At 41.3% G+C, this 19505-nt stretch overlaps 1 protein-coding gene across 1 annotated transcript in view; it reads left to right on the forward strand.

The window, feature by feature from the left end:
• Nucleotides 1-1089: 1089 nt before the first annotated feature.
• The window catches only part of Pcsk1 (proprotein convertase subtilisin/kexin type 1), a 42314-nt gene continuing 23898 nt past the window's right edge, over nt 1090-19505 (forward strand). The window contains exons 1-6 of the mRNA XM_004841707.4: nt 1090-1506; nt 4526-4630; nt 8042-8152; nt 10443-10589; nt 11890-11966; nt 17553-17641. Coding sequence (XP_004841764.1) covers nt 1327-1506; nt 4526-4630; nt 8042-8152; nt 10443-10589; nt 11890-11966; nt 17553-17641 — 709 coding nt within the window. The 5' untranslated portion in view covers nt 1090-1326. The remainder of the gene's footprint in view (nt 1507-4525; nt 4631-8041; nt 8153-10442; nt 10590-11889; nt 11967-17552; nt 17642-19505) is intronic.

The raw sequence follows: 19505 nt of genomic DNA on the forward strand, positions 1-19505 counted from the left end.
AAACATCTGAGAGCTGGCCAGCTTCCGAGCAGCTGAGATCTTGGTGATTAGAAGGAAGGGCGGCTTCTGCCGCGGCGGCGCGCGTGTCGCTGTCCAGACCTCGGTGCTGAACATTAGACACTGCCCTTCTAGCCTGAGCTCATTTCTCTCGGTTGGAGTGAGGAGTACATTTGGACGTTCGCTTGTTCTCTTTCCAAGGGAAAACATTCTTCCAGAAAGACACGTTGTGCATTTTATAGAGAAGGGGTGGCTCAGCCCTAGTTCAGCACCAAAGTGAAGAGCTCTAAGGTGGGAAACATGGAAAGCTCAGGGTCCATACAACCTGCCTTTTCCCTCCCTGTGTCAATAGAATAGCACTTGGGACCCGGGAACCCCTTGTTGGTAAATTACAAAAACAATTTTCTGCTTTTGGAAATCATGGGATTGTTCATTTTTTCTGATTAAGTATTGTAACGGTGGTGGTGGTGCTCAGCTCTGCACTGTCTGGAGTAGAATTTTAGACACTGTTTTATTGAGCTTGAGAAACAGGATACCAGGAAGTAAACTTATAAACCAAGGTGGCTTGAGTGGCTAAAGATTCACTTTTTAAAGTACTGCTTTCAAAGTGTCTGGGAGACGTGCTCATTTTCTTAGATAATTTGGAGCAGAATTTGGCCAGCTGTCTCACCAGCCCCCCCCCCCCCCGGTCAGGCTTGAAAGATCTAACAAGCCTGTTTTCTGTAGCAGGTTCTGATACCCAAAGATCAGTATAAGACTCCCACCCACCCCCACTTTCCACCCCACTCGAAACACAAACATGCACCCGAGATAATAAAATAAACATAAAGAACATGGAAGGGAGGGAGCGTGCCTGAGGCTCTTGGCAGTTACATTCAAATGGGGCACTTCGCTTGGAGAAGTGAAGATGTTTCTCCCTGCTACAGACAGGGAGCAGAATGAACTGATCCCAGCAAACGGTTTCTTCCTTTTCTTAATCCCTCGCTGCTTATTTTAGCCGCCTCTCCACCCCGCCGGGAATACCATCCAGATCTTAGTCCAGGTAGATCTGACGTCAGGAGATGGCTTTCGTCGATTTGACGTGTAAACACTCATTTCCATTCTGGCTGGGCAGGGCTGGGGCTCCTCTCAGCCGGGAGGCCGAAGCGCTTCACTGAGCACTCGCCGCCCGGCCTCTGCTCGCGCGCCTCCCAGCTCTTCCAAGAGCAGCCGGGATCCAGGAGTGATTCAGAGCCCAAGGAGGGGGAAGATCGAGGCTGCTGGCTTTTCTCCTATACTGCTTCTTTTCCCTCGCTCCTTCCCACTTGTGTACGACTAAGTGTGAGAGCCATGGAGCGGAGAGCCTGGAGTCTGCAGGGTGCTGCTTTCGCTCTCTTTTGCTCTTGGTGTGCGCTGAACAGTGTAAAAGCGAAGAGGCAGTTTGTCAATGAATGGGCGGCGGAGGTCCCCGGGGGCCCGGAAGCAGCCTCGGCCATAGCCGAGGAGCTGGGCTATGACCTTTTGGGTCAGGTAAGAGTTTGCACTTTCAAGAAAGTTTCGGGGCTCGAGGGAGATGGTGGGACCGGAGCGCGGTCTCCCAAGTGGGTGCCTCAGGTTGCGCTTTGCTGTGCTGGCTGTGGCAAGGAGCGAGGAGCCGCTCCAGCTCTTGGCCCGGGCGCGCTTTCGGAGGGGAGAAGGCTTGCATTATTTACTATTTAGATTGGGCGCAGCCAGGCAGAGGGATGCCGCTGCAGCTGGGTAGAGGTCCTGCTTGCTGTTGTCCGCTCCAGCATTGAAATCTGTTCCCGCGCATTTTGGGAGAAAAATCCTTCCCCGCTCGTTCAGGCAACTTGAGATGCACGCGAGCTCTCACCAGCCGAGCGCCCTGGGAGAGGTAGTGCGCTCAGCCACCCCGGACTCAGGCGGGCTGCGTCAGGAGTCGGCCCTTTCCGTCCTTTCAATATGGCAGCGTCAGACCCAAGTCCTGGCCGAGAAGGCTTGGGTGTTAGCCGGCAGCGTGTGGGGGCGCGCCCGGAGCGCTGGAAGAGCGCCAGCCGCCGGGACGCGCGCCTCGGAGGTGGCCGGGGAGCGGGGCGGGAGACGAGGTGGGTGAAGGGGGTGGGGGTCTCTGCACCTTTCCGGGTAGCCCCGGGTTTTCACTGGGAACTTGTAAAGTCCCAAGCTTCATAACTTTACTCGGCCAGTAGCCCCCCGCAGGGTCCAGTGGCCGAACTCACTACGGGGACAGGGTCTGTATCTTTTGTGTGGCTCATTCAAGCGCGTAATCGTTTCCCTGGGGGTTGTAGCTTGCAAGGGAAAGTGCTGCTTGTCCAAGTGGGGGCTGGATTAATCGCCAGCTGGAGGGGGGGGAGGCACGGAGAGGGATCCTGTTAGGCTGAGCCCTAACCCCGGGGTGGGGGTGGGGGGGCTTCTAATCTAGAGCTTTCCTTTACCTTGATTCAGTCCCCACCCCTAGCCCTGAAAGTTGGTCAGCTTCGCAGCGGGGCTGGAGGGAGTTGTAAAACATTTTGGCGCGGTTTTTTTTTTTTTTCTGGAGGTGGTGATTGAGTCGCAGTTGAAGTCATGGATGAGTAATCAGCGTGGGCGTTGGCGATTCCATAGATCGAATCCGCTGGGGAATACGCCTTCTCTCCATGGAGGCTTCATTCTTCAACTTTGTGAGCCAAATTGTCTTTGAAATGCCAGGCAGGAAAGTCAATACCTTAATCGACTTTCCAACGTCCTAGCAGCTGACTGACTTCTTGCTTAATTTGCCCAGCCCTTTGCTCGGTGCCAGGCTCTGTGTTAAGGGCTGAGGAATAAAAGGAGGAAAAGAAATGCTCATCAGGAATCCAAAATTTAGAGGACATTAGCTTAGAAATAAATCATTGCAAACGAATGCGATTTGTGTAATAAAAGCTATGCTTGCAGTCTCAATACTATATTTCTTGACCGAAGGAAAGAAGGTAGAGGGAATTTGGAAGAAGTGAAAGACTGCTCGGAAGGAGCAACATTGGCACAGGGTTTAGGAGGAAGAGTCAGAGGTTGCCAGGAGAACAGAATGAGATTGTAGAGCGCATTCCAGGCACAGAAAACAGCTTGCGGGGAAACAGGGAGATCCGAAGAGCTTAGCACTAGGTCTGGTAACTGCACACAAATGTTGGGAATTTGGGGGGGGGGTTGTCCAAAAAAGTGAGTAGCAGATGGAAATGTATTGGTACATACTATGGGCACCCTAGAAATCTTGTGTGTCCTATGGGAGGAAAAACAGGATTTAATCCTGTGTCCATTGGGCAGCTTCTGAAAGGCTACATAGCACTGGCAAATATGTAGCAAGAAATTGCAAGAGGAAATGAAAAATAAATCTCTCTTTGTCTCACCTGTTAGCCTCAAACACACATCAAAACTTAGACCATTCAATATGGGAATTACTTTTCAAGAGAATAAATTATAAATTCAAAAAGTAAAAAAAAAAATCAGTATTTTTGATAGGAACCTGGAAGTATGGATGGCTAATCACAAGAATCATTTTTAAATAGTGGGAGGCACCTATATTTGCATATGATTTGTGATGATATCTTTACTATTCTAAAATATGGCCTCAGGAGAAAACTAAGATTAAAGTAGAGACAGGTAGCAAAACCAGTTGACAGAACAAACAGAGCTGGATACCCATGATCTTTCCCTATGGCTTCAGATCTCTCTCTCCAAATCCAAACACAGCTTATAACAGATCCATTACCTAAGGTTTAGTCTTGGAGCTGAACCTAAGCATCTCTCTTAAAATTTTTCTGGTTGATGAGAACCCTCAATTTAAAAGAATGCCCTTCTTCTGAAATGAAGTATCATCCATTGTTTCTTAATTTTAAAAATGCAGGGCATCTAGAAAATTTGGTCACTTTAAATTTAGTTCTATTTTGTGTAAATGGAAACTAGCTTAAAAATGATGAATATAGTTCTAAATGGACCAAAATCACTGACAGCTACCCAGAGATGTATATGCACCCTAAGATGGAGCACCTGTCCAAATTTGGGATGCTTTTTCTTGAAAGCCTTGAACTACTGGAAAATCAAGAGATCATCAAAACAGCTGATAATAATCATCACCATAGATTCAATGGTTACATTTCATACCAACAATGACATTTTTTTTGTCTTGGTGTGACACTGGTCCCTGATGGTACTAAAGAGATTAGCTTGCTTTGCAAAAATAATTATTTTCTGGCAGGATATGTTCAACTAAATGGGTTTTTCTTGAGAAACATCACCTATATATTATTTCCACATACAGAATAACCAAGCCAGTTCTGTTAAAATGTGTAAAACAGAAGAATCACCCTTCTCCAAGTACACTGTAAACTTAAGTAATAATATCCTGAGGGTCATCTCAAAACCTCTAGCAGGGCCTTCTTCATGAAGAAAAACAAGCTAACTTCAAGGAGCCAGGAATGGGCTTAATAAAAGTTAGCTGTCTCCATGTTAGTTGGTTTTTAACTAGCCCATATATACTTGTTTGGGAAAGTAAATTTTTATTTTAATTTTTTTACAGATTGGATCACTTGAAAATTACTATTTATTTAAACACAAAAACCATCCCCAAAGGTCTCGGAGAAGTGCCTCTCATATCACTAAGAGATTATCTGATGATGATCGTGTAAGTATTTTTTCTACCCTGACATATCTGCTTTCTTTGATATCTAAAAGAAGCAAAAGTATTTTGGAAATACGATGCTTTTTTATTGTAATCATCATTGTTTAATGTATCTAGTTTCTTTCCATATGGTTGTAATTGCATATAGTAATAAGATTGGATTGAATAGTTAAATTAATGAAAGTTAACTATATATACATATACATTAATTATATAATATATATATGTACTTAGTGGTTTGATTTGAGTATTTAAAGGCAGGTGGTAGCACTAATGAACATTTTGACAATAAAATCAATAATCTTTTTTTGTGGGGGAGTACTGGGGATTGAACACAGGACCTTAACACAAAGCTCTATCCTCCAACCATATTATTTTATTTTTCAAATTTTGAGACAGGGTCTTGCTAAGTTGTTAAGCTGCCCAGGCTGGGCTTGAACTTGGAACTTTCTTGTCTTGCCCCCCCCCAGTGTCCTGGGATTTACAGGCATGAGCCACCATACCTGGCTTCAGTAATCTTTTATTATGTTCTTGTTACATACCAAGCACTTCAATACCAATGTCGGGTGCCAAATAAATATGACTTTGCTTTTGATAACATTTCAGTGTAACTGAAAAACATCCTGCCACTTACACTACCAGAAATATGTTAGTATTTATGAGAGAGTTCTAAATTCATGTCTTTATGAGGTCAATGTTTCCAAAAGCATTGTACTGTTTGATTCAAACCATTTTATCTCTTTTCATCCTGGTTTGTATACCAATTCATAATTAGACAAAAGTAGGAAATGTCTAGAGTGAATATATGCAAATAGAGTGGAGATAATTTGGATATATATTTAATATACCCATCGACTTTTCAAAGTCAGCAAATATATTAAAAGAATATGTTGACTACATTAGTAGTGTAGAAGTTTGCCTATGTATTGTTGACTTTTCTCAAGACTATGCTATACTGGGAGAAATTTATCCAGGTTGGAGCAATATTTGTGTACATGGTTTCTGTTGCCTAGGGCAACCTGGAATATTATAGTGAGAAATACAGACCATCCTATCAACTTCTCAGAGGGTGGGGGAGAATAAGTGACAAAAACGTGATATAACATTTGAAAGTACATGGAATTTATGAAGTCTTTGATATAGTTTATTGTTTTATGTGTTCCCCAACTGGCAAAACTTTAAAAATAAGAAAAAGACAATTTGAGGATAGCAAATGACTGGGAGGTGGTCACCAGTGTTCAATCGTATATGAACCAACCACACTGACAAACGTTGATGCATCAGGACCATGGACAGGGAACCCATAACTTGTGCAATCCTGAGCTCTTTGGGCCCAATTAGGTCTACATATAGGACTCCAAGTCAGAGGCCATGACGCTTGTTTTAAAAGTCTTCTTAGCCAGTGAGAATTTTCCTTTGCTCAAACAAAGGCAGATGGCTCATTGTATGTAGCCCATGAGAAGCAGGATACCTTCCAGCACTCTGGCTACCCTTATTCCTTGGGGAAGGCAAGAGAGACATTTCCTTCTCTGACTAAATGAGTGCCCAGTATTAATGTACAAGGAAGCCACACTTGACCTCCTTGCCACCTGCATAGGAGAAGTTGGACAGAGTAGAGTGTACCTAACTATTCTCTTTACTCAAGGTATCTCATGAAAATGAATGGATAGCCCAGTTCTGCTCTTTGGTTATCTCTTTGATAGTTAATTTTGAGGGGAATCCCATGGCATTATTTTAAAAGCTAAGCATTTACTTTCCAAGATTATTTCATAAAAGTTAGTTTACGTAGTCATATGAAAAATTAGCCCCCAAATAATTTTATTTTAGGAAAAACACTGAAATCATTGAAGCTTCAGTGGAAGGTTGGACTAGATGATTTTTAATGTGATTTACAGCTGAAAGGTATTATTTATGATCAAGTACATGATACCTATTCTATACATAATTAGAAAATACCATCAATTTTCTCTATTCCACTTGGTCTTATCTTTCAGAAATTAGTATGCAATTCTGAATTAATGACATTAATCATAACATTGTTTCCTACAATTGGATGTTTATCTGATCAGATGGCAGAGCATCTCTTTTTATATTCCATTTTTTAAAATGCTCTCAATTTTCATTTTATTGCTCATTTTTGATAGGGGATAATATTCTTTCAAATCAGCCCTGTGAAATGGAGCAATAGTCTATCTTCACAAGACTGCTAATGAAATCTCCAACTCTAAATGACCCTCTCCCACAAAGATTAGCTCCCTAACAGCCAGTTTCCAAAAACCAACTTACATGACTGGCAGTATATTCCTAGCATTGAGGTATTTTAAGCCAAAACAATTAAGCGTAAAAATACAAGCACTTTAAAAATAAATTACAGGACTAATTGCTAGCTCTCAAGCCCCTCCCAGTGTTTATAATAGGTTTACATTATATTTTCTAATTGAAAATTCATGACAGTCTTAGTGGATAGTTTTGATCCCTTAGCTGTGAATTATTTTTCCAGTTTTTAATTTTGGATATGACTCATGGGAATGCTCACATCAACAGCATTTCTTGTCCTTGCCCTAAACCCTTATCACATATGCAAAATAAACAAAACAAAACTGAATCTTAGATAGGAAATAGTCATGTTACCCAGAAAAATAAGAGCACAACATTGTTTCATAATGGTTTGACTATAAAGAAGCCCCTCGCTCTCACAGGGCCTTCAGTCTAATAGGATTATGCCATAAATGTAGGCCAGGTAATTTTCATGTTGTCAGATCTCTTTGCATAATACATGAGGCTGAATTGATGGTAAATGTGCCTGGTCAGTAATGCACATTTATCACCCCTATATGTTCCTCATATTAAATACTCTGCGGCAGGAAGCTAAGTCACAGAGGAGCCAGAGTTCTGAATTTGCAAAGACACAGCAGCATTCCTGGCTGGTGTAACATTTGCAGTTTCTACCTTTTCCATGTAAAGAAAGAGAAATTAAGCCATTTGAACACCGTAACAGCAGTCTCTGTGGTCTCTTAGCTTGTTGACTTGTCCCATGAAAACAGACAAATTTTCAGCTGTAGGGCTCTGCATATTCAGGATAAAAATGGATATGATGGTCCATTTTCTGATGAAAGCAGGCTTAACTTTTACTTCCACTGAAACCACCGTGTAAATAATTTGAGGGAATCGACACTGCCCTGGCTGCTTCTCCTCCCCCTAAGGATACAGTTTACTGTAATAAAGAAAATGCTCATCTACTCCCTGGGCAATCCCTTCTTCTCACTCAGCTCCCAGTTTGATCTGTGGTCAAACAATAATATTGTGGAGCTGCCTGAGTTCTGATGGCAAGGGTACTGGGATTAGAGAGAAGGAAATGATGGCATCAAGAGAGCTACTTGGCTTTTGATTTTCTTGTGTTGAAAATCTTTATAGGTGATATGGGCTGAACAACAGTATGAAAAAAAGAGAAGCAAACGCTCAGCTCTAAGAGACTCAGCACTAAATCTCTTCAATGATCCAATGTGGAATCAGCAGTGGTACTTGGTAAGTATCTGCAAGAAGTGTGTGCAACTTGGACCTGGGTTCCTTATATCATTACATCATCTGCACAATGATAGATCTCTCTCTCTCCCTCCCTCCCTCCCTCTCTCTCTCTGTGTCCCAGTCTCTGTCTCTCTCCATCTCTATCTCTGTCTCCCAATATCTCTCTCTTAATCTGTTTCTCTCATAATCCCTCAATCACTCTCAACCTCTCCTTCCACCCCCTCTCCTTCTCCCTTTCCCTTTCCCTGTCTATCTCCTTTCCATTCAGCAGAGTACAGTGACAGATTATCTAGAAATTAGGACTGGCAGGACTTTCTTGATCTGGATTTGGGGGGGGAGCGCTTGGCTGAAGGTGCCTGAAATAGGTCTTTATCTGTTACAAAGCGGGGTCTTGTTGCTTCTTTGTTTTGCTTTTTGTTGTTTGTCCTTTTACTTCTTAGGCTTATCTGAGATAAGTGCAAAAGAATTTTACCAGTTTAGAAATTCCAAAAGCAGTATTCTCAGTAAAAATCACTTTTGGTTAAATTTACTCTTGAGAACCTTCTAAATCATTCAGAGTACATGCAGCCCTGGTGCCAATCTTACGTGGTACAGGCAAGAATTTCTGAATAAAGCTAAAGGAAGTCACACAAAGTAAGTCTATTGGCAGATGTCTAGACTTGCAAACTATCCTATCTTTAAATATTTACCAAACCTTTGTTGGCATGTGGGCACTGAACCAAGAAATTGTAAGTGTTGTTGCAGGCCTGTTTCTGTTTCAGTGTTAAGACTCTCTGGTAGCAATACATGTTAATAGAAGGATTTGCTGCTGAGAAATTTAATAAAAATAATAAAAATTTAATAAAAGATAAATTACCATGACAACCATAACCAAAGGCTCAGACAGTTTCATTGCATAATGGGTGGGAAAGGAGATTGGTTCCTATCCAAGAGGATCATTCCTCTTGTCCTTCTCCTAAACTAAGCAATAATTGCTTGCTCATTGCAGCAGAAAACATTTATCAGCTAACACTTGTTGAACATATATTATGTGCCAAACACTGTAGGAAGTGTTCCTATGAATTAACTCATTTGGTTTTCACCAGATGGGACAGTCATGCATGTATCAACATGGTTCAAGCTGGTGGGAACATGTTAACAACCTTTATAACTGCTCTGCAATTAACACAAAGGCCTTGTTCTTGGCCAACAATTTAAATGTGGTTCTAACCTCTTGTGATTCAACTTCATGGTGGCTTGGTAAACTCTTGCCCACTCCCCACCTTTTTATGAGGAATATCAATGAGGGACAGTACATTTGGTGATTGTGGTTACTTCTAAATTTCTCTTTGACCCCCTCGCTCAGTAACTGGCACTCTATTACATCTCCTGTATGCTTGGAAATTGCCTGTATCTGTGTTTCCTTGTGGCCCAGCTCTTCTTCTGTACAGTCCCACACACTGTAACTATATCAGAAAAATTATCCGCAAAGGAAAACCCGCAATCTCCTCTCTCAGACACTCCCTCAATCACCCATGCAAGGAAATAGGCAATTAGGCTGCAGTTCCTCGAAGACAAAACTAAACTGACAGGCCTTTCTGGATCTCCTCACCCCAGCCACTATGCTTATGCAACAAATTGCCATAAAACCAGAAAGCTTCCAGGATATTTGAACACATGGTGGTTTCCCAGAGAGAGGCTCATGACCAGAGGGCATGAATGCTGTGCACATTCCTCACCCTATATAGCTTTTCATCTGTATTCTGTGGAATATACTGTGTAATAAAATAGTAAACATTAAAAATCAAAATTCTGGATGAGACCATAATCACCTCAGCATTCTAGGTTCTGATTTTTCTTCTAGGAGAAAAGTTACAAAACAACTATAAATGATTGTGCATCAGAAGATGTAATGAGTGCTCCACATAGCAATAGAGGCTGAGGACTTTGGGGAAGATGAAAACATAGAGCATCAAATAAAGCTTCAACAGATGAAAAGCTGAGCATGTTATCACAAATGAAAGAAACATAGAGACAAACTTCTTTTAATCCATGTAGTTCAAAGAGAAGAGGCCTGGAATGATTCATCCTTCAAGTGATTTTCCATTGGGACAATTGGGAAAAGAACAGAACTCTGTGATTCATTTCGCCCTACCCTCAACTTTTATTTCATTTCACCTAATTGCCTTCTTCTAAATAGTACAGTGACCCAAGGGGGTTAAAACAAGGGGCTATAGGTTGGAGCTTAATATCCCATTATGTGGCAAGAAAATCATGATTTTACCAACTCTTGTTTGTCTTTCTTTACCAGCAAGATACCAGGATGACTGCAGCCTTGCCCAAGCTGGATCTCCATGTGATACCTGTTTGGGAAAAAGGCATCACAGGCAAAGGAGTTGTTCTCACCATATTGGATGATGGCTTGGAGTGGAATCACACAGACATTTATGCCAATTATGTGAGTCTGGGCTGTCTTGGGACTGACTTAAGGAGCTGTCTATGCAGACATGTAGAGCTTTTCTTCCCTGTAAAGGGGATTCTGCTTCGATGTCAGCCCTGGCACAGTAAGCCAATGCTTTAGCCCATTTTTTACCCTCCTGTCAGCCAATATGAACTTTTTTTGTACCAGTGGACACTGGAAGAATTGGATGAGGTTAAGAATTATACAAATCCTTAACTTCATGTGTGTTGGGAAAGGGGGGGGAGTGGTTACTCACATGAATTAAATTATTAAAAGCCACTTGGACTGTGAACCACTCAGTGATTAGGGCAGTAAAACAATCAAATCAAGGCTGAAGTCTGAGGTCATTTTCCCTGTCTTCTTCTCACATCTCTCATGAGTCAGTGCCTCTGACATTGTGACATTATGTGAATGTTACTCCTTCCATGCAAATTCAAAGTGAACACCACAGAGCGGAAAAATGCCAAGCTGAAGAAAGAAAACATTTATTAGAAATGAAAAAATAAATCATTGAAAACTGGGCTTAATTGTTTATGAAGTTCGTAATGTAACATGAGCTCTGTGATTTATCTTAGGTGTTTATGTCAGAGTAATGAGGTTTTCATCAGTAGGGTTTTCCTTTATCTCACTCTCATCCTTTTCACCCATACAATATTCCTCAGCCACAACTCAAAGCTGAAGAGTGAAGAAAACTTGAAGGAAAAGAAAGACGAAAAAAAACTAGTACAAGATAGAAAACAGGACTTATTGAAAGACATGGAAAATTATAAGTATAATTAAGAAAGATATTATAAGAAGTACAAACACTAGTGATGATAGAACTACTATGTGGGAGATTTTTTGAGTGTAGCAATTTGTTCAGAAAATAGTGTGGTATCTGAAAGCTTGGCAGTAATTTCAAATACATTCTCTTTAATCAAATTACATTTTTAGTTTACCTGAGGAGCCCCACCCTACAGGTATTTCTCGGCATATAGTCTTAAGAGAGATAAATATCAAAGGGTCAGTAATTACCTCTACATTTTTAGCTAATTCATTCAGTTTCGCCGAGCCTCACTTAAACTCATTTGAAAAATGAAGTGATTGAACCCAGTAAACTCTGATGTTTTTCTGTTTTACTTTGTTGTGCTCACCTTTGCTGCCTGCTTTTTGTGTACAATAAATGTTCAGTAACTACCCTAGAAACTCAGAAATGCAAGCTTTTGAGCTACCTACCAGGATGGGAAGAGGCAGTGGTAAAAAGGGGAAAGTGCTGCTTTTTTATGATGTGACAGTGTTATTTCTGTTGTGTCTTTAGGATCCAGAGGCTAGCTATGATTTTAATGACAATGATCATGATCCGTTTCCCCGATATGATCCCACAAATGAGAACAAGTGAGTAAATGTGCATTTTGTAGGCATAAAGTAATTTTAAAATGTTTTTATATGGTTTGAGAGAATTACACTGTAAATTTGGCCCATATTTCAGCTCTCAGAAAATGTTGCCATATACCGTCCATACCACAATGTTTTGATGCCTTTAAAACAGAAACAGAAGTTTTGGTTTCTATATTCTTTTTGGGTTTTAGTCTCATATTTTGAAAATTAAACTTCTTAAATTATGAAATTCTCCTTCTTATATTATTAAATTCTTCTTTCAAGTGTTACTGACTACTTATAGCTTTTGAAAGAACATTTGGGTCATAAAAAGTATAAATATTGAGTTTCCCTTTCACCAATTCCTCCATGAATTTTGTATTATTAGCAACATGATTGATGTTAGTCATGAAAAGAAATATATATAAGAAAATACATGGGAATAAATTCTACAACCTTCTACGGTGGTCACAACTTTGACTAGTTTCCCAAAAAGGACACGACCAGACACTACATAAAAATTCAGCTGAGGCCTGGCTTCCAAGCCCAACACATCCTCCAGAGCTTTGAAGTGCACCATCCTGTGCTGTAGTTCATGAGAGGTGTGAAGCCAAGGAAAGAGAAACGAGACAACATCTAACTTAGATCAACATCTTCCTGTTGCAGTCATGGGTGATAACAGAGGCCAAGACCTAGACCTTCTAAGGAAAGAGGCCAAAGAGAGACCCAGAAGCTAGAGACTCCTAACCTTCTCTCCTAGCACCAAACAAACTTCATGCTCCACGCTCATGGCCTCAAAGTGTCCATCCCCATGTGAGAACTCATCTTTGTTCATACTGATATCTATCACAAATCTCAAGGAGACATTCAAATGTCCTGTTCATTTTCTCCACCCAGAAGAAACTGCACCAAAACAAATCAAATCCAATGTCCAAACCAGGCCTTTTTGCTATAAATAGGGATGAAAAGAGTGAAGCATCTAAAAAGCTGTTGGTGGATGTTGCATGAAGCATAAAGTGCTTCCCTTTTCTTTCTGGATGGCTGTCTCTTGGACTGTTAACCAACTTAGGTCACTCACGTTTCTCTTTATGTCTCTCCTCCCATGGGACTGATACAGTAATACTGACTTAGTCTTATTCCTTTCCTTGGATGATCCCTCTCCAGAAGGCCAGCACAACCCAGGGATACTGGAGCACACAGACTTGACCCCAAGTTCTGCGTGTATATTTTTTCCTTAATTGAGAAGGGGTGAACTATAGAAGTTTCAACAATACTACTTTCAGTCTCATTTATATCTTCAAGAGTTTGAGTGAGGAGGTTAACCACAAACGAGCCTCAGAAGTTAGAACATTCTGTAACAATACAGCAGGGACTGCTGCTGGGGCACTCTTGGAGCAAAGTGGGCGTGTGCCAGGTGATAACAGGGACAAACTTTGAGCCATATTTCTGGGTCAGGATACTGCATGACCAGCAAGAACATCTACTTCTTTGAAGCACAGCCCTGTAATGTCACCCTGGCTGGTGGTTGTGGCTTTGCCATTTACCAATAGAGAGAGTGATATTGAGTAAATCACTTGCTTCTCTCTGACTCTACTTTGTTTGTTTGGTTTTTGTCCTCTAAAAGGAGTGATAAGGCACTTGCTTCTTACATTTCCTAAAGGAACTCCCTGAGGAAATGGGGCAGTAAGTACTTGGAAGATAGGGATGCCCTTCTTAGAACAGTGTAAAAACAACAACTTTTGTTCCAACCCTTATTAAAACTAAGAGGGAAATCTCTTGTACCCATGAGGTACAGCAGAGGAGGATGGAGGCATCAGCCTGTCTCTCAGGCAGTCCAACTCCTTCCTAGGCAGATCCTGGGTCCAGCGCCAGGACCCACTGTGGGTGATAACTTGTGCAGTGGCCACATAATAGGTGAACACTTGGTAAAATGATACTCTCTGGAGATTCTCTGATCATGAGAAGGAGAACTTAGCTTAGCATTACTGTAACAAATACCTGAGATAAATAAACTTTTAAAAAAGGAAAGGTTTATTTTGGCTCACCGTTTTAAAGGTTTTAGTCCATGGTGAGTAAGCTTTGTTGCTTTGGCACCCTGGTGAGGTAGCAGGTCGTGGTTGGGAGTGCATGGTAGAGCAAGATGTTCACTTCATGGTGGCAAGAAGCAAAGAGGAAGAGACTCCTTCAAGGGCACTCCCCCAATAATCTAAAGCTTCCCATAGACCTCACTGCTTAAAGGTTCCACTGTTTTCCAATGGCACCAAGCTGGAGATCAAGCCCTTAGCACATGAGCCTTCAGGGGGAGTCCAGATCTGAACTATAACAGATCTTCTCCCTGCTACCCAAAAGGAAAAATCTCACAGTATACCATTTATAGATGTTACATTTTCCTCAGTTCTGGGAGCTCTCCAGAGCCCCCATCTAATGTTAATTATTTTGTGCCTGAAAATTCTGAGCTTCTGGAGTTTTTCCTGGCATAGACTACCCATATGGCACAGGGCAGTGGTGGTGAACCTTTTAGAGTTTTCAATGATTCAAACAGCCTGCTGTGGCATGAGTGCCATAGGTCCGCCACCAGCTGCATAGGGTAACATGGCATGGCCCAACAGCTAAGAGAGACAGGAGCCAGACTTAGATAAAATGTTAGGTCTTCCACCTAATAGTTTAAACAAATTATTTAGTTTCTTCGTGCCCAGGTTTTAACATCTTTTGAAAAGGGAAAAATCTACTTTATTGGATTATTATGGGATTTCACATAGGTTTATGTATATACATTTCTTGGACATTGCCTGGTACATAAAAAATGTTAAGTAATTATTTGCTAAAGTGATGGTGATGAAGAGGAGGAGGAGGAGGAGGAGGAGGAGGAGGAGGAGGATCAAGGTTTATCATATACCCCCTGGGGTAGACCTTCAGTGAAAAATCAGCATGACAAGAATACTATTATCTGACAGGAGCATAAGCAGAGGTGCATCAGTTTTCTGAGCCAATTCACAATCTCTTACTCAAAAATGACACAATGAGAAACTTTTAGAGTCTTTCTGTCTGTCAGCCAACTATCAGAGTCAACCTATCATTTATCAGAAGATATAATAAAAAATAGAGTTATCATTCTAGCATGTTGTCAGACACAAATTCCTTAGATTTGGAAAGTGAAAGGCCACATTTTGTTAGCCCTGATAGCAATTGGAGACATATTATCTCCCAATTCCAAGGGCATTATCTCTTCACACTATCTCTGTTGCCTCAGTTCTTTATCAACATGTAAATGAGACTAATAGAAGCCACATTTAAATGTTCCTCTGCAAATCAAAAGAGTAATCACTAAATAATAAAATCATAAAAGTGCAAATAACTCTTACTATTAAGCTGGCATGAATCTGCATTCAGTATTTCAACACCAATTACAGATTATTTTTCTAGTTAAATAACACATGTGACAAGGATATTTTAACCAAAATAATAGTAGTCTAAACTATTTTGTGGAATAGGTTTTTTTTTAACCAATTTGTTTAAATGCCAGTTACTGCCATTGTTCTAAGTTAATAGAGGAATCTTTTATCTGTCTGCCTACCGTAGGAAAGAACAAGAGCTGCAGGTCTGTGTAGGATGACGTAGACACACTTTGATGAGGTCCTCTTCTCAGTGTGTGGAGGTAGGGAGGAAAGATAAGAGGAGAGGCAAAATGCAGCCATGTTTGCACCATGACCCTCCTGCTTCTTTCACTGTTGAAGTCAGCACTCAGCACAGAAAGATAAGTAGTGGATGGTGTCATGTTACACGACTTTTGCACAGGGGCACCATGTTAGGGATGTTTATCAACAGGCAGTGTCTCTTGCTTCAAGTGAGGGACTGTGTCTCATCATGTATAAATGGAAAGATAGGCAGACTTTTGGAAGCACATTTCTCAGAGGATGACAACTGAAATTCTCCTTCTATAAAGGCAAACAGCTCATCTACCAACAAGGCATAGGGTACCTTCTCTATGCGCAGATGTGCACATATTTTCCAGTTAATAGCCAGTACAGCTTCAGTTGCCAGGGAAAGAATCCTAATTCAAAGATTAAGTGAAATAGAGATAGAAATATTGTTTTCACCCAATTCTTCAAAATTCAAATGAAAATCAGTAGTCTCCTGAAAACCAAACACTGTGCCTGTCTTCCAGTGCTGTTCACCTACACTTTGTTCTCCATGGAGTCTTATTGGCAGCAAGATCCATATGGCTTATCTGGAACTTAAGACTTAAGAGTCCCAAGAAAGAACACAGTTCTCTATTCCAGAATCAGCATCAGTTCTTGAAAATCATCTGAGTAGAAGGGCCCCATCACTGAGAGAATCGCATGGAGTCAGGGCAGATGGTTTTCTCACAGGGAAAAATACTAGCATACAAAAAGCACCATATGTCTGCCACATTAGGAAAAACCTGAATTAAAGAAAATGATATCGTTCTGACTTAGAATTCCTATCTTCTGTTAACATGAAGAAGCAGGAATAGCGCTAAGTGGAAGGAGACCAAGAAATCATCTTTGGGATTTCAGAATAAAAGATAATTTAGAATAATTTTGGGTGGTTCAGTCAATTTGGGTATTTTATATTCCTGGCCAGGTTTAATTAATAGATGGCCAGTGTAGTGTTGGCTGAAAGTAGCTGGCTCGTATTGTTGCTCTCTTCTCTGTGGAAACATATTGGGTCACTGGCTCCACCAGTAGCTTTCACACTACTCCTAGTGTTTCCACAGTGGGATAAATCCATGCAATGGGTTCACATTAACATGCTCTGGACTTGTTGGACCTCCTAAGTCAAGCTGATGGTGGGAAAAGACTATTCTGCCCAGAATTTCAGAACTATTGCCTTAGTGATAGAATTGAGTGTGTTTTAGAGAAGACTCCTGCCCCACCAAATACTCTGAATTATCGTCTCTTTGCCTGACTACAAAGCCAATCTTATTCAGGCTTCTGGCCTCAGTCAGAGCTGTGGGAGCATGTTGCTTTTCAATTAGTCTGTAATGTCCTGAGAAAATCTCAGACTCCTCTTGGTACCAAAAATCCTCAGACATCTTAATGTGATGTATATTTAGAGGAGAGAAGGGAGCCTTATGAAAAGGTTCTGTTCTATTGTATTTTGCAGGGCTGGTACGGGATAGTCTAATCCAGGGAACTAGTCCAAGGTCATTAGAGAGGAAAGTAAGGAAACATTTCATTACCAAAAAAGTAAGAAGGAGAAGCCACATCTGTGACATTTTTCCCGAGTGTCAGAGTTCTCTTCATAGTATCCAAGGCTGACACACACCAGGTTCCCAGCACATGTCAGCCATAGTTCTAAGTGCTCTACAGAGATACCTCATGTGACCTTCACAACCTTTAGATGATAAGGAACAGACCCCAGGTCACACTAGTTAATAGTAGAAGCCAGAATTTCAACTCACATACTGTACTGTAGTTACCTATGTCCTTCATCAGAAAATAAATTTTATTTCATACCAATAGTAAGAAAGCCAGTAACAAAGCCAACAAAAAGGTAATATACCATACACCATGGATTCATATGCAAAACAAATGTTGGTTCCCTATTTATATTTTATAACTAATGCTTTTTAATCCACAGACATGGGACCAGATGTGCAGGAGAAATTGCCATGCAAGCAAATAATCGCAAGTGTGGGGTTGGAGTGGCATACAATTCCAAAGTCGGAGGTAAACAAGGGGTTATTCCTGTAGTTTGGCACTTTAATTTGAGCCTTGTGTCACCCATTATAAGTAGGGGAGGGGACTTTTCAACAACCTAAGGGGGAAATTAGTTCCATGAAGAACTCACTACAGGATTCAAGTGTGGTTTGTGAGCCAATTGATGGATCTAGACTACGAGAAAATGGATAGCTGAACAGCATTTGAGCAAAATCTAATTTTCTCTGTGCTCTGGTGTAGGAAGGGCTGTTATTGAACGCTTGTGAAGGGAACAGAAGGAGGAGGTTATTTAGGTAAACTTTCCCTGCCTCTCAACTCTGTAGTTCTTCATTTCTTTGCAAAGAACAGATTCTTTTTTAAAGTTCCCACAAGGCAATTAAGGACATTTTAACAAAAAAAATTTTATAAGGCTTAGGGTAAACCAATAGGGACTGCTGAAAGTTTGCAGATATTGCCACCTTGCTACCAAAGGAGCAAAGGAAGAAAGAAAGTAGAGAGAGAAAGCTCTGGCCACAGAGAGAGCCACTGGGTGGGAGCTGTGGCCTTGCACACAACAGAGCTCCTTCCAGGCGGGAGGGTCCAGGGGAAGGACCTCACTCTCTCTCACCCCACCCTCCTGATGGCATCTTTGGGTGGCTGCAGGGAGAGGCAAGGGCGTCCAATGACACAACCAGGCTCCAACACAGAAGGGTGGAGGGTGACTGCAGGGGCCAGTAGAAAGACAAGAATTGTTTCTCCTCTTTATACTGTTTCTACCTCAGCCTCTCACGGTTGTACAATCAACTTTGAGTTTAGTTTGATTTTGAGAAAATATTTTGAGAAATATTAATTACTAGAAAAAGCTTATTTAGGGAGCATATCAATTAGAGCAAAACCTCTTCACGTTTCACATGAATGTACTTTGAATTTGAAACCAAGTAAATGCACATCCTGGCAAGACTGATACAGGAGACCCTTAGATTTTCAGTACCTTTTTGCATGTGTGTGGTACTGTGGAATGAACCCAGCGCCTTTGGACTAAGCTACGTCCCTACCCTTTTCCACTTTTCACTCTGAGACAAGGCCTTTCTAAGCTGCCCAGGATAGGCCCAAACTTGAGGTCCTGTTGCTTCAGCCTCCCCGAGTGCTGGGATTGCAAGCATGCACCACCATGCCCACTTTATGTACCATTCTTTATTAGTTTGACACCATAATACTCAAACTGCTGTGCTAATTTAAAGAAAATGAAGGCAGAAGCACAAATTATGTAAACAACTGGAAAAAGATTTCACTTTTTAAATCTCAATGAACTTAACAGCTTGTTTAAGGCAGAATCATCTGATTTTCAGTTTTCGGAGGAAGAATCATAAGCAAGTTTCTTAAGGTAACAAAAGCTAGTTCATGGCAGCGTAGAAGTGAAACACAAGACCTCCGATCCTAAGCCTGCTGGTGTTTTTATTATTCTACCCTGTAATGTTCTAGAACCAATTTGAATACTAATTTCCATTCATAGGTCCCGTCTGTATATCACTCACCCTACAATACAATATAGGCAGAGTACCCTGTGGTTAACAGGATATATTTGAGGGCCAGTTTTTTAGGGTTCAAATCCAGGCCCCCACTTTCGAGCTGTGTGGTTTTGGACAAGTCACTCTGTCTCTCTAGCCTCCGTCTCTCCACCTGTGACATGTAGAGAATCACAGCACCCACCTCAAATGGCAGATGAGTTCCTATGTTCAATGCCTATGAAATATCCTCAGTGCCACAGGAGCAGTTATAATCATCCACTTGAGGAAACTGAGGCACAGAGAGGTTTTGTGTCTTGCTTAAGATCACAACCGCTATTAAAAAGTAGAGCTGGGATTTTTTTCCCTTCCAAACACATTTTTAAACT

The sequence above is a fragment of the Heterocephalus glaber genome, unplaced genomic scaffold (assembly GCF_053883595.1).
Source record: "Heterocephalus glaber isolate CG9 unplaced genomic scaffold, H.glaber_assembly_v1.0 deba00001465, whole genome shotgun sequence".
Taxonomy (NCBI): Eukaryota; Metazoa; Chordata; class Mammalia; order Rodentia; family Bathyergidae; genus Heterocephalus; species Heterocephalus glaber.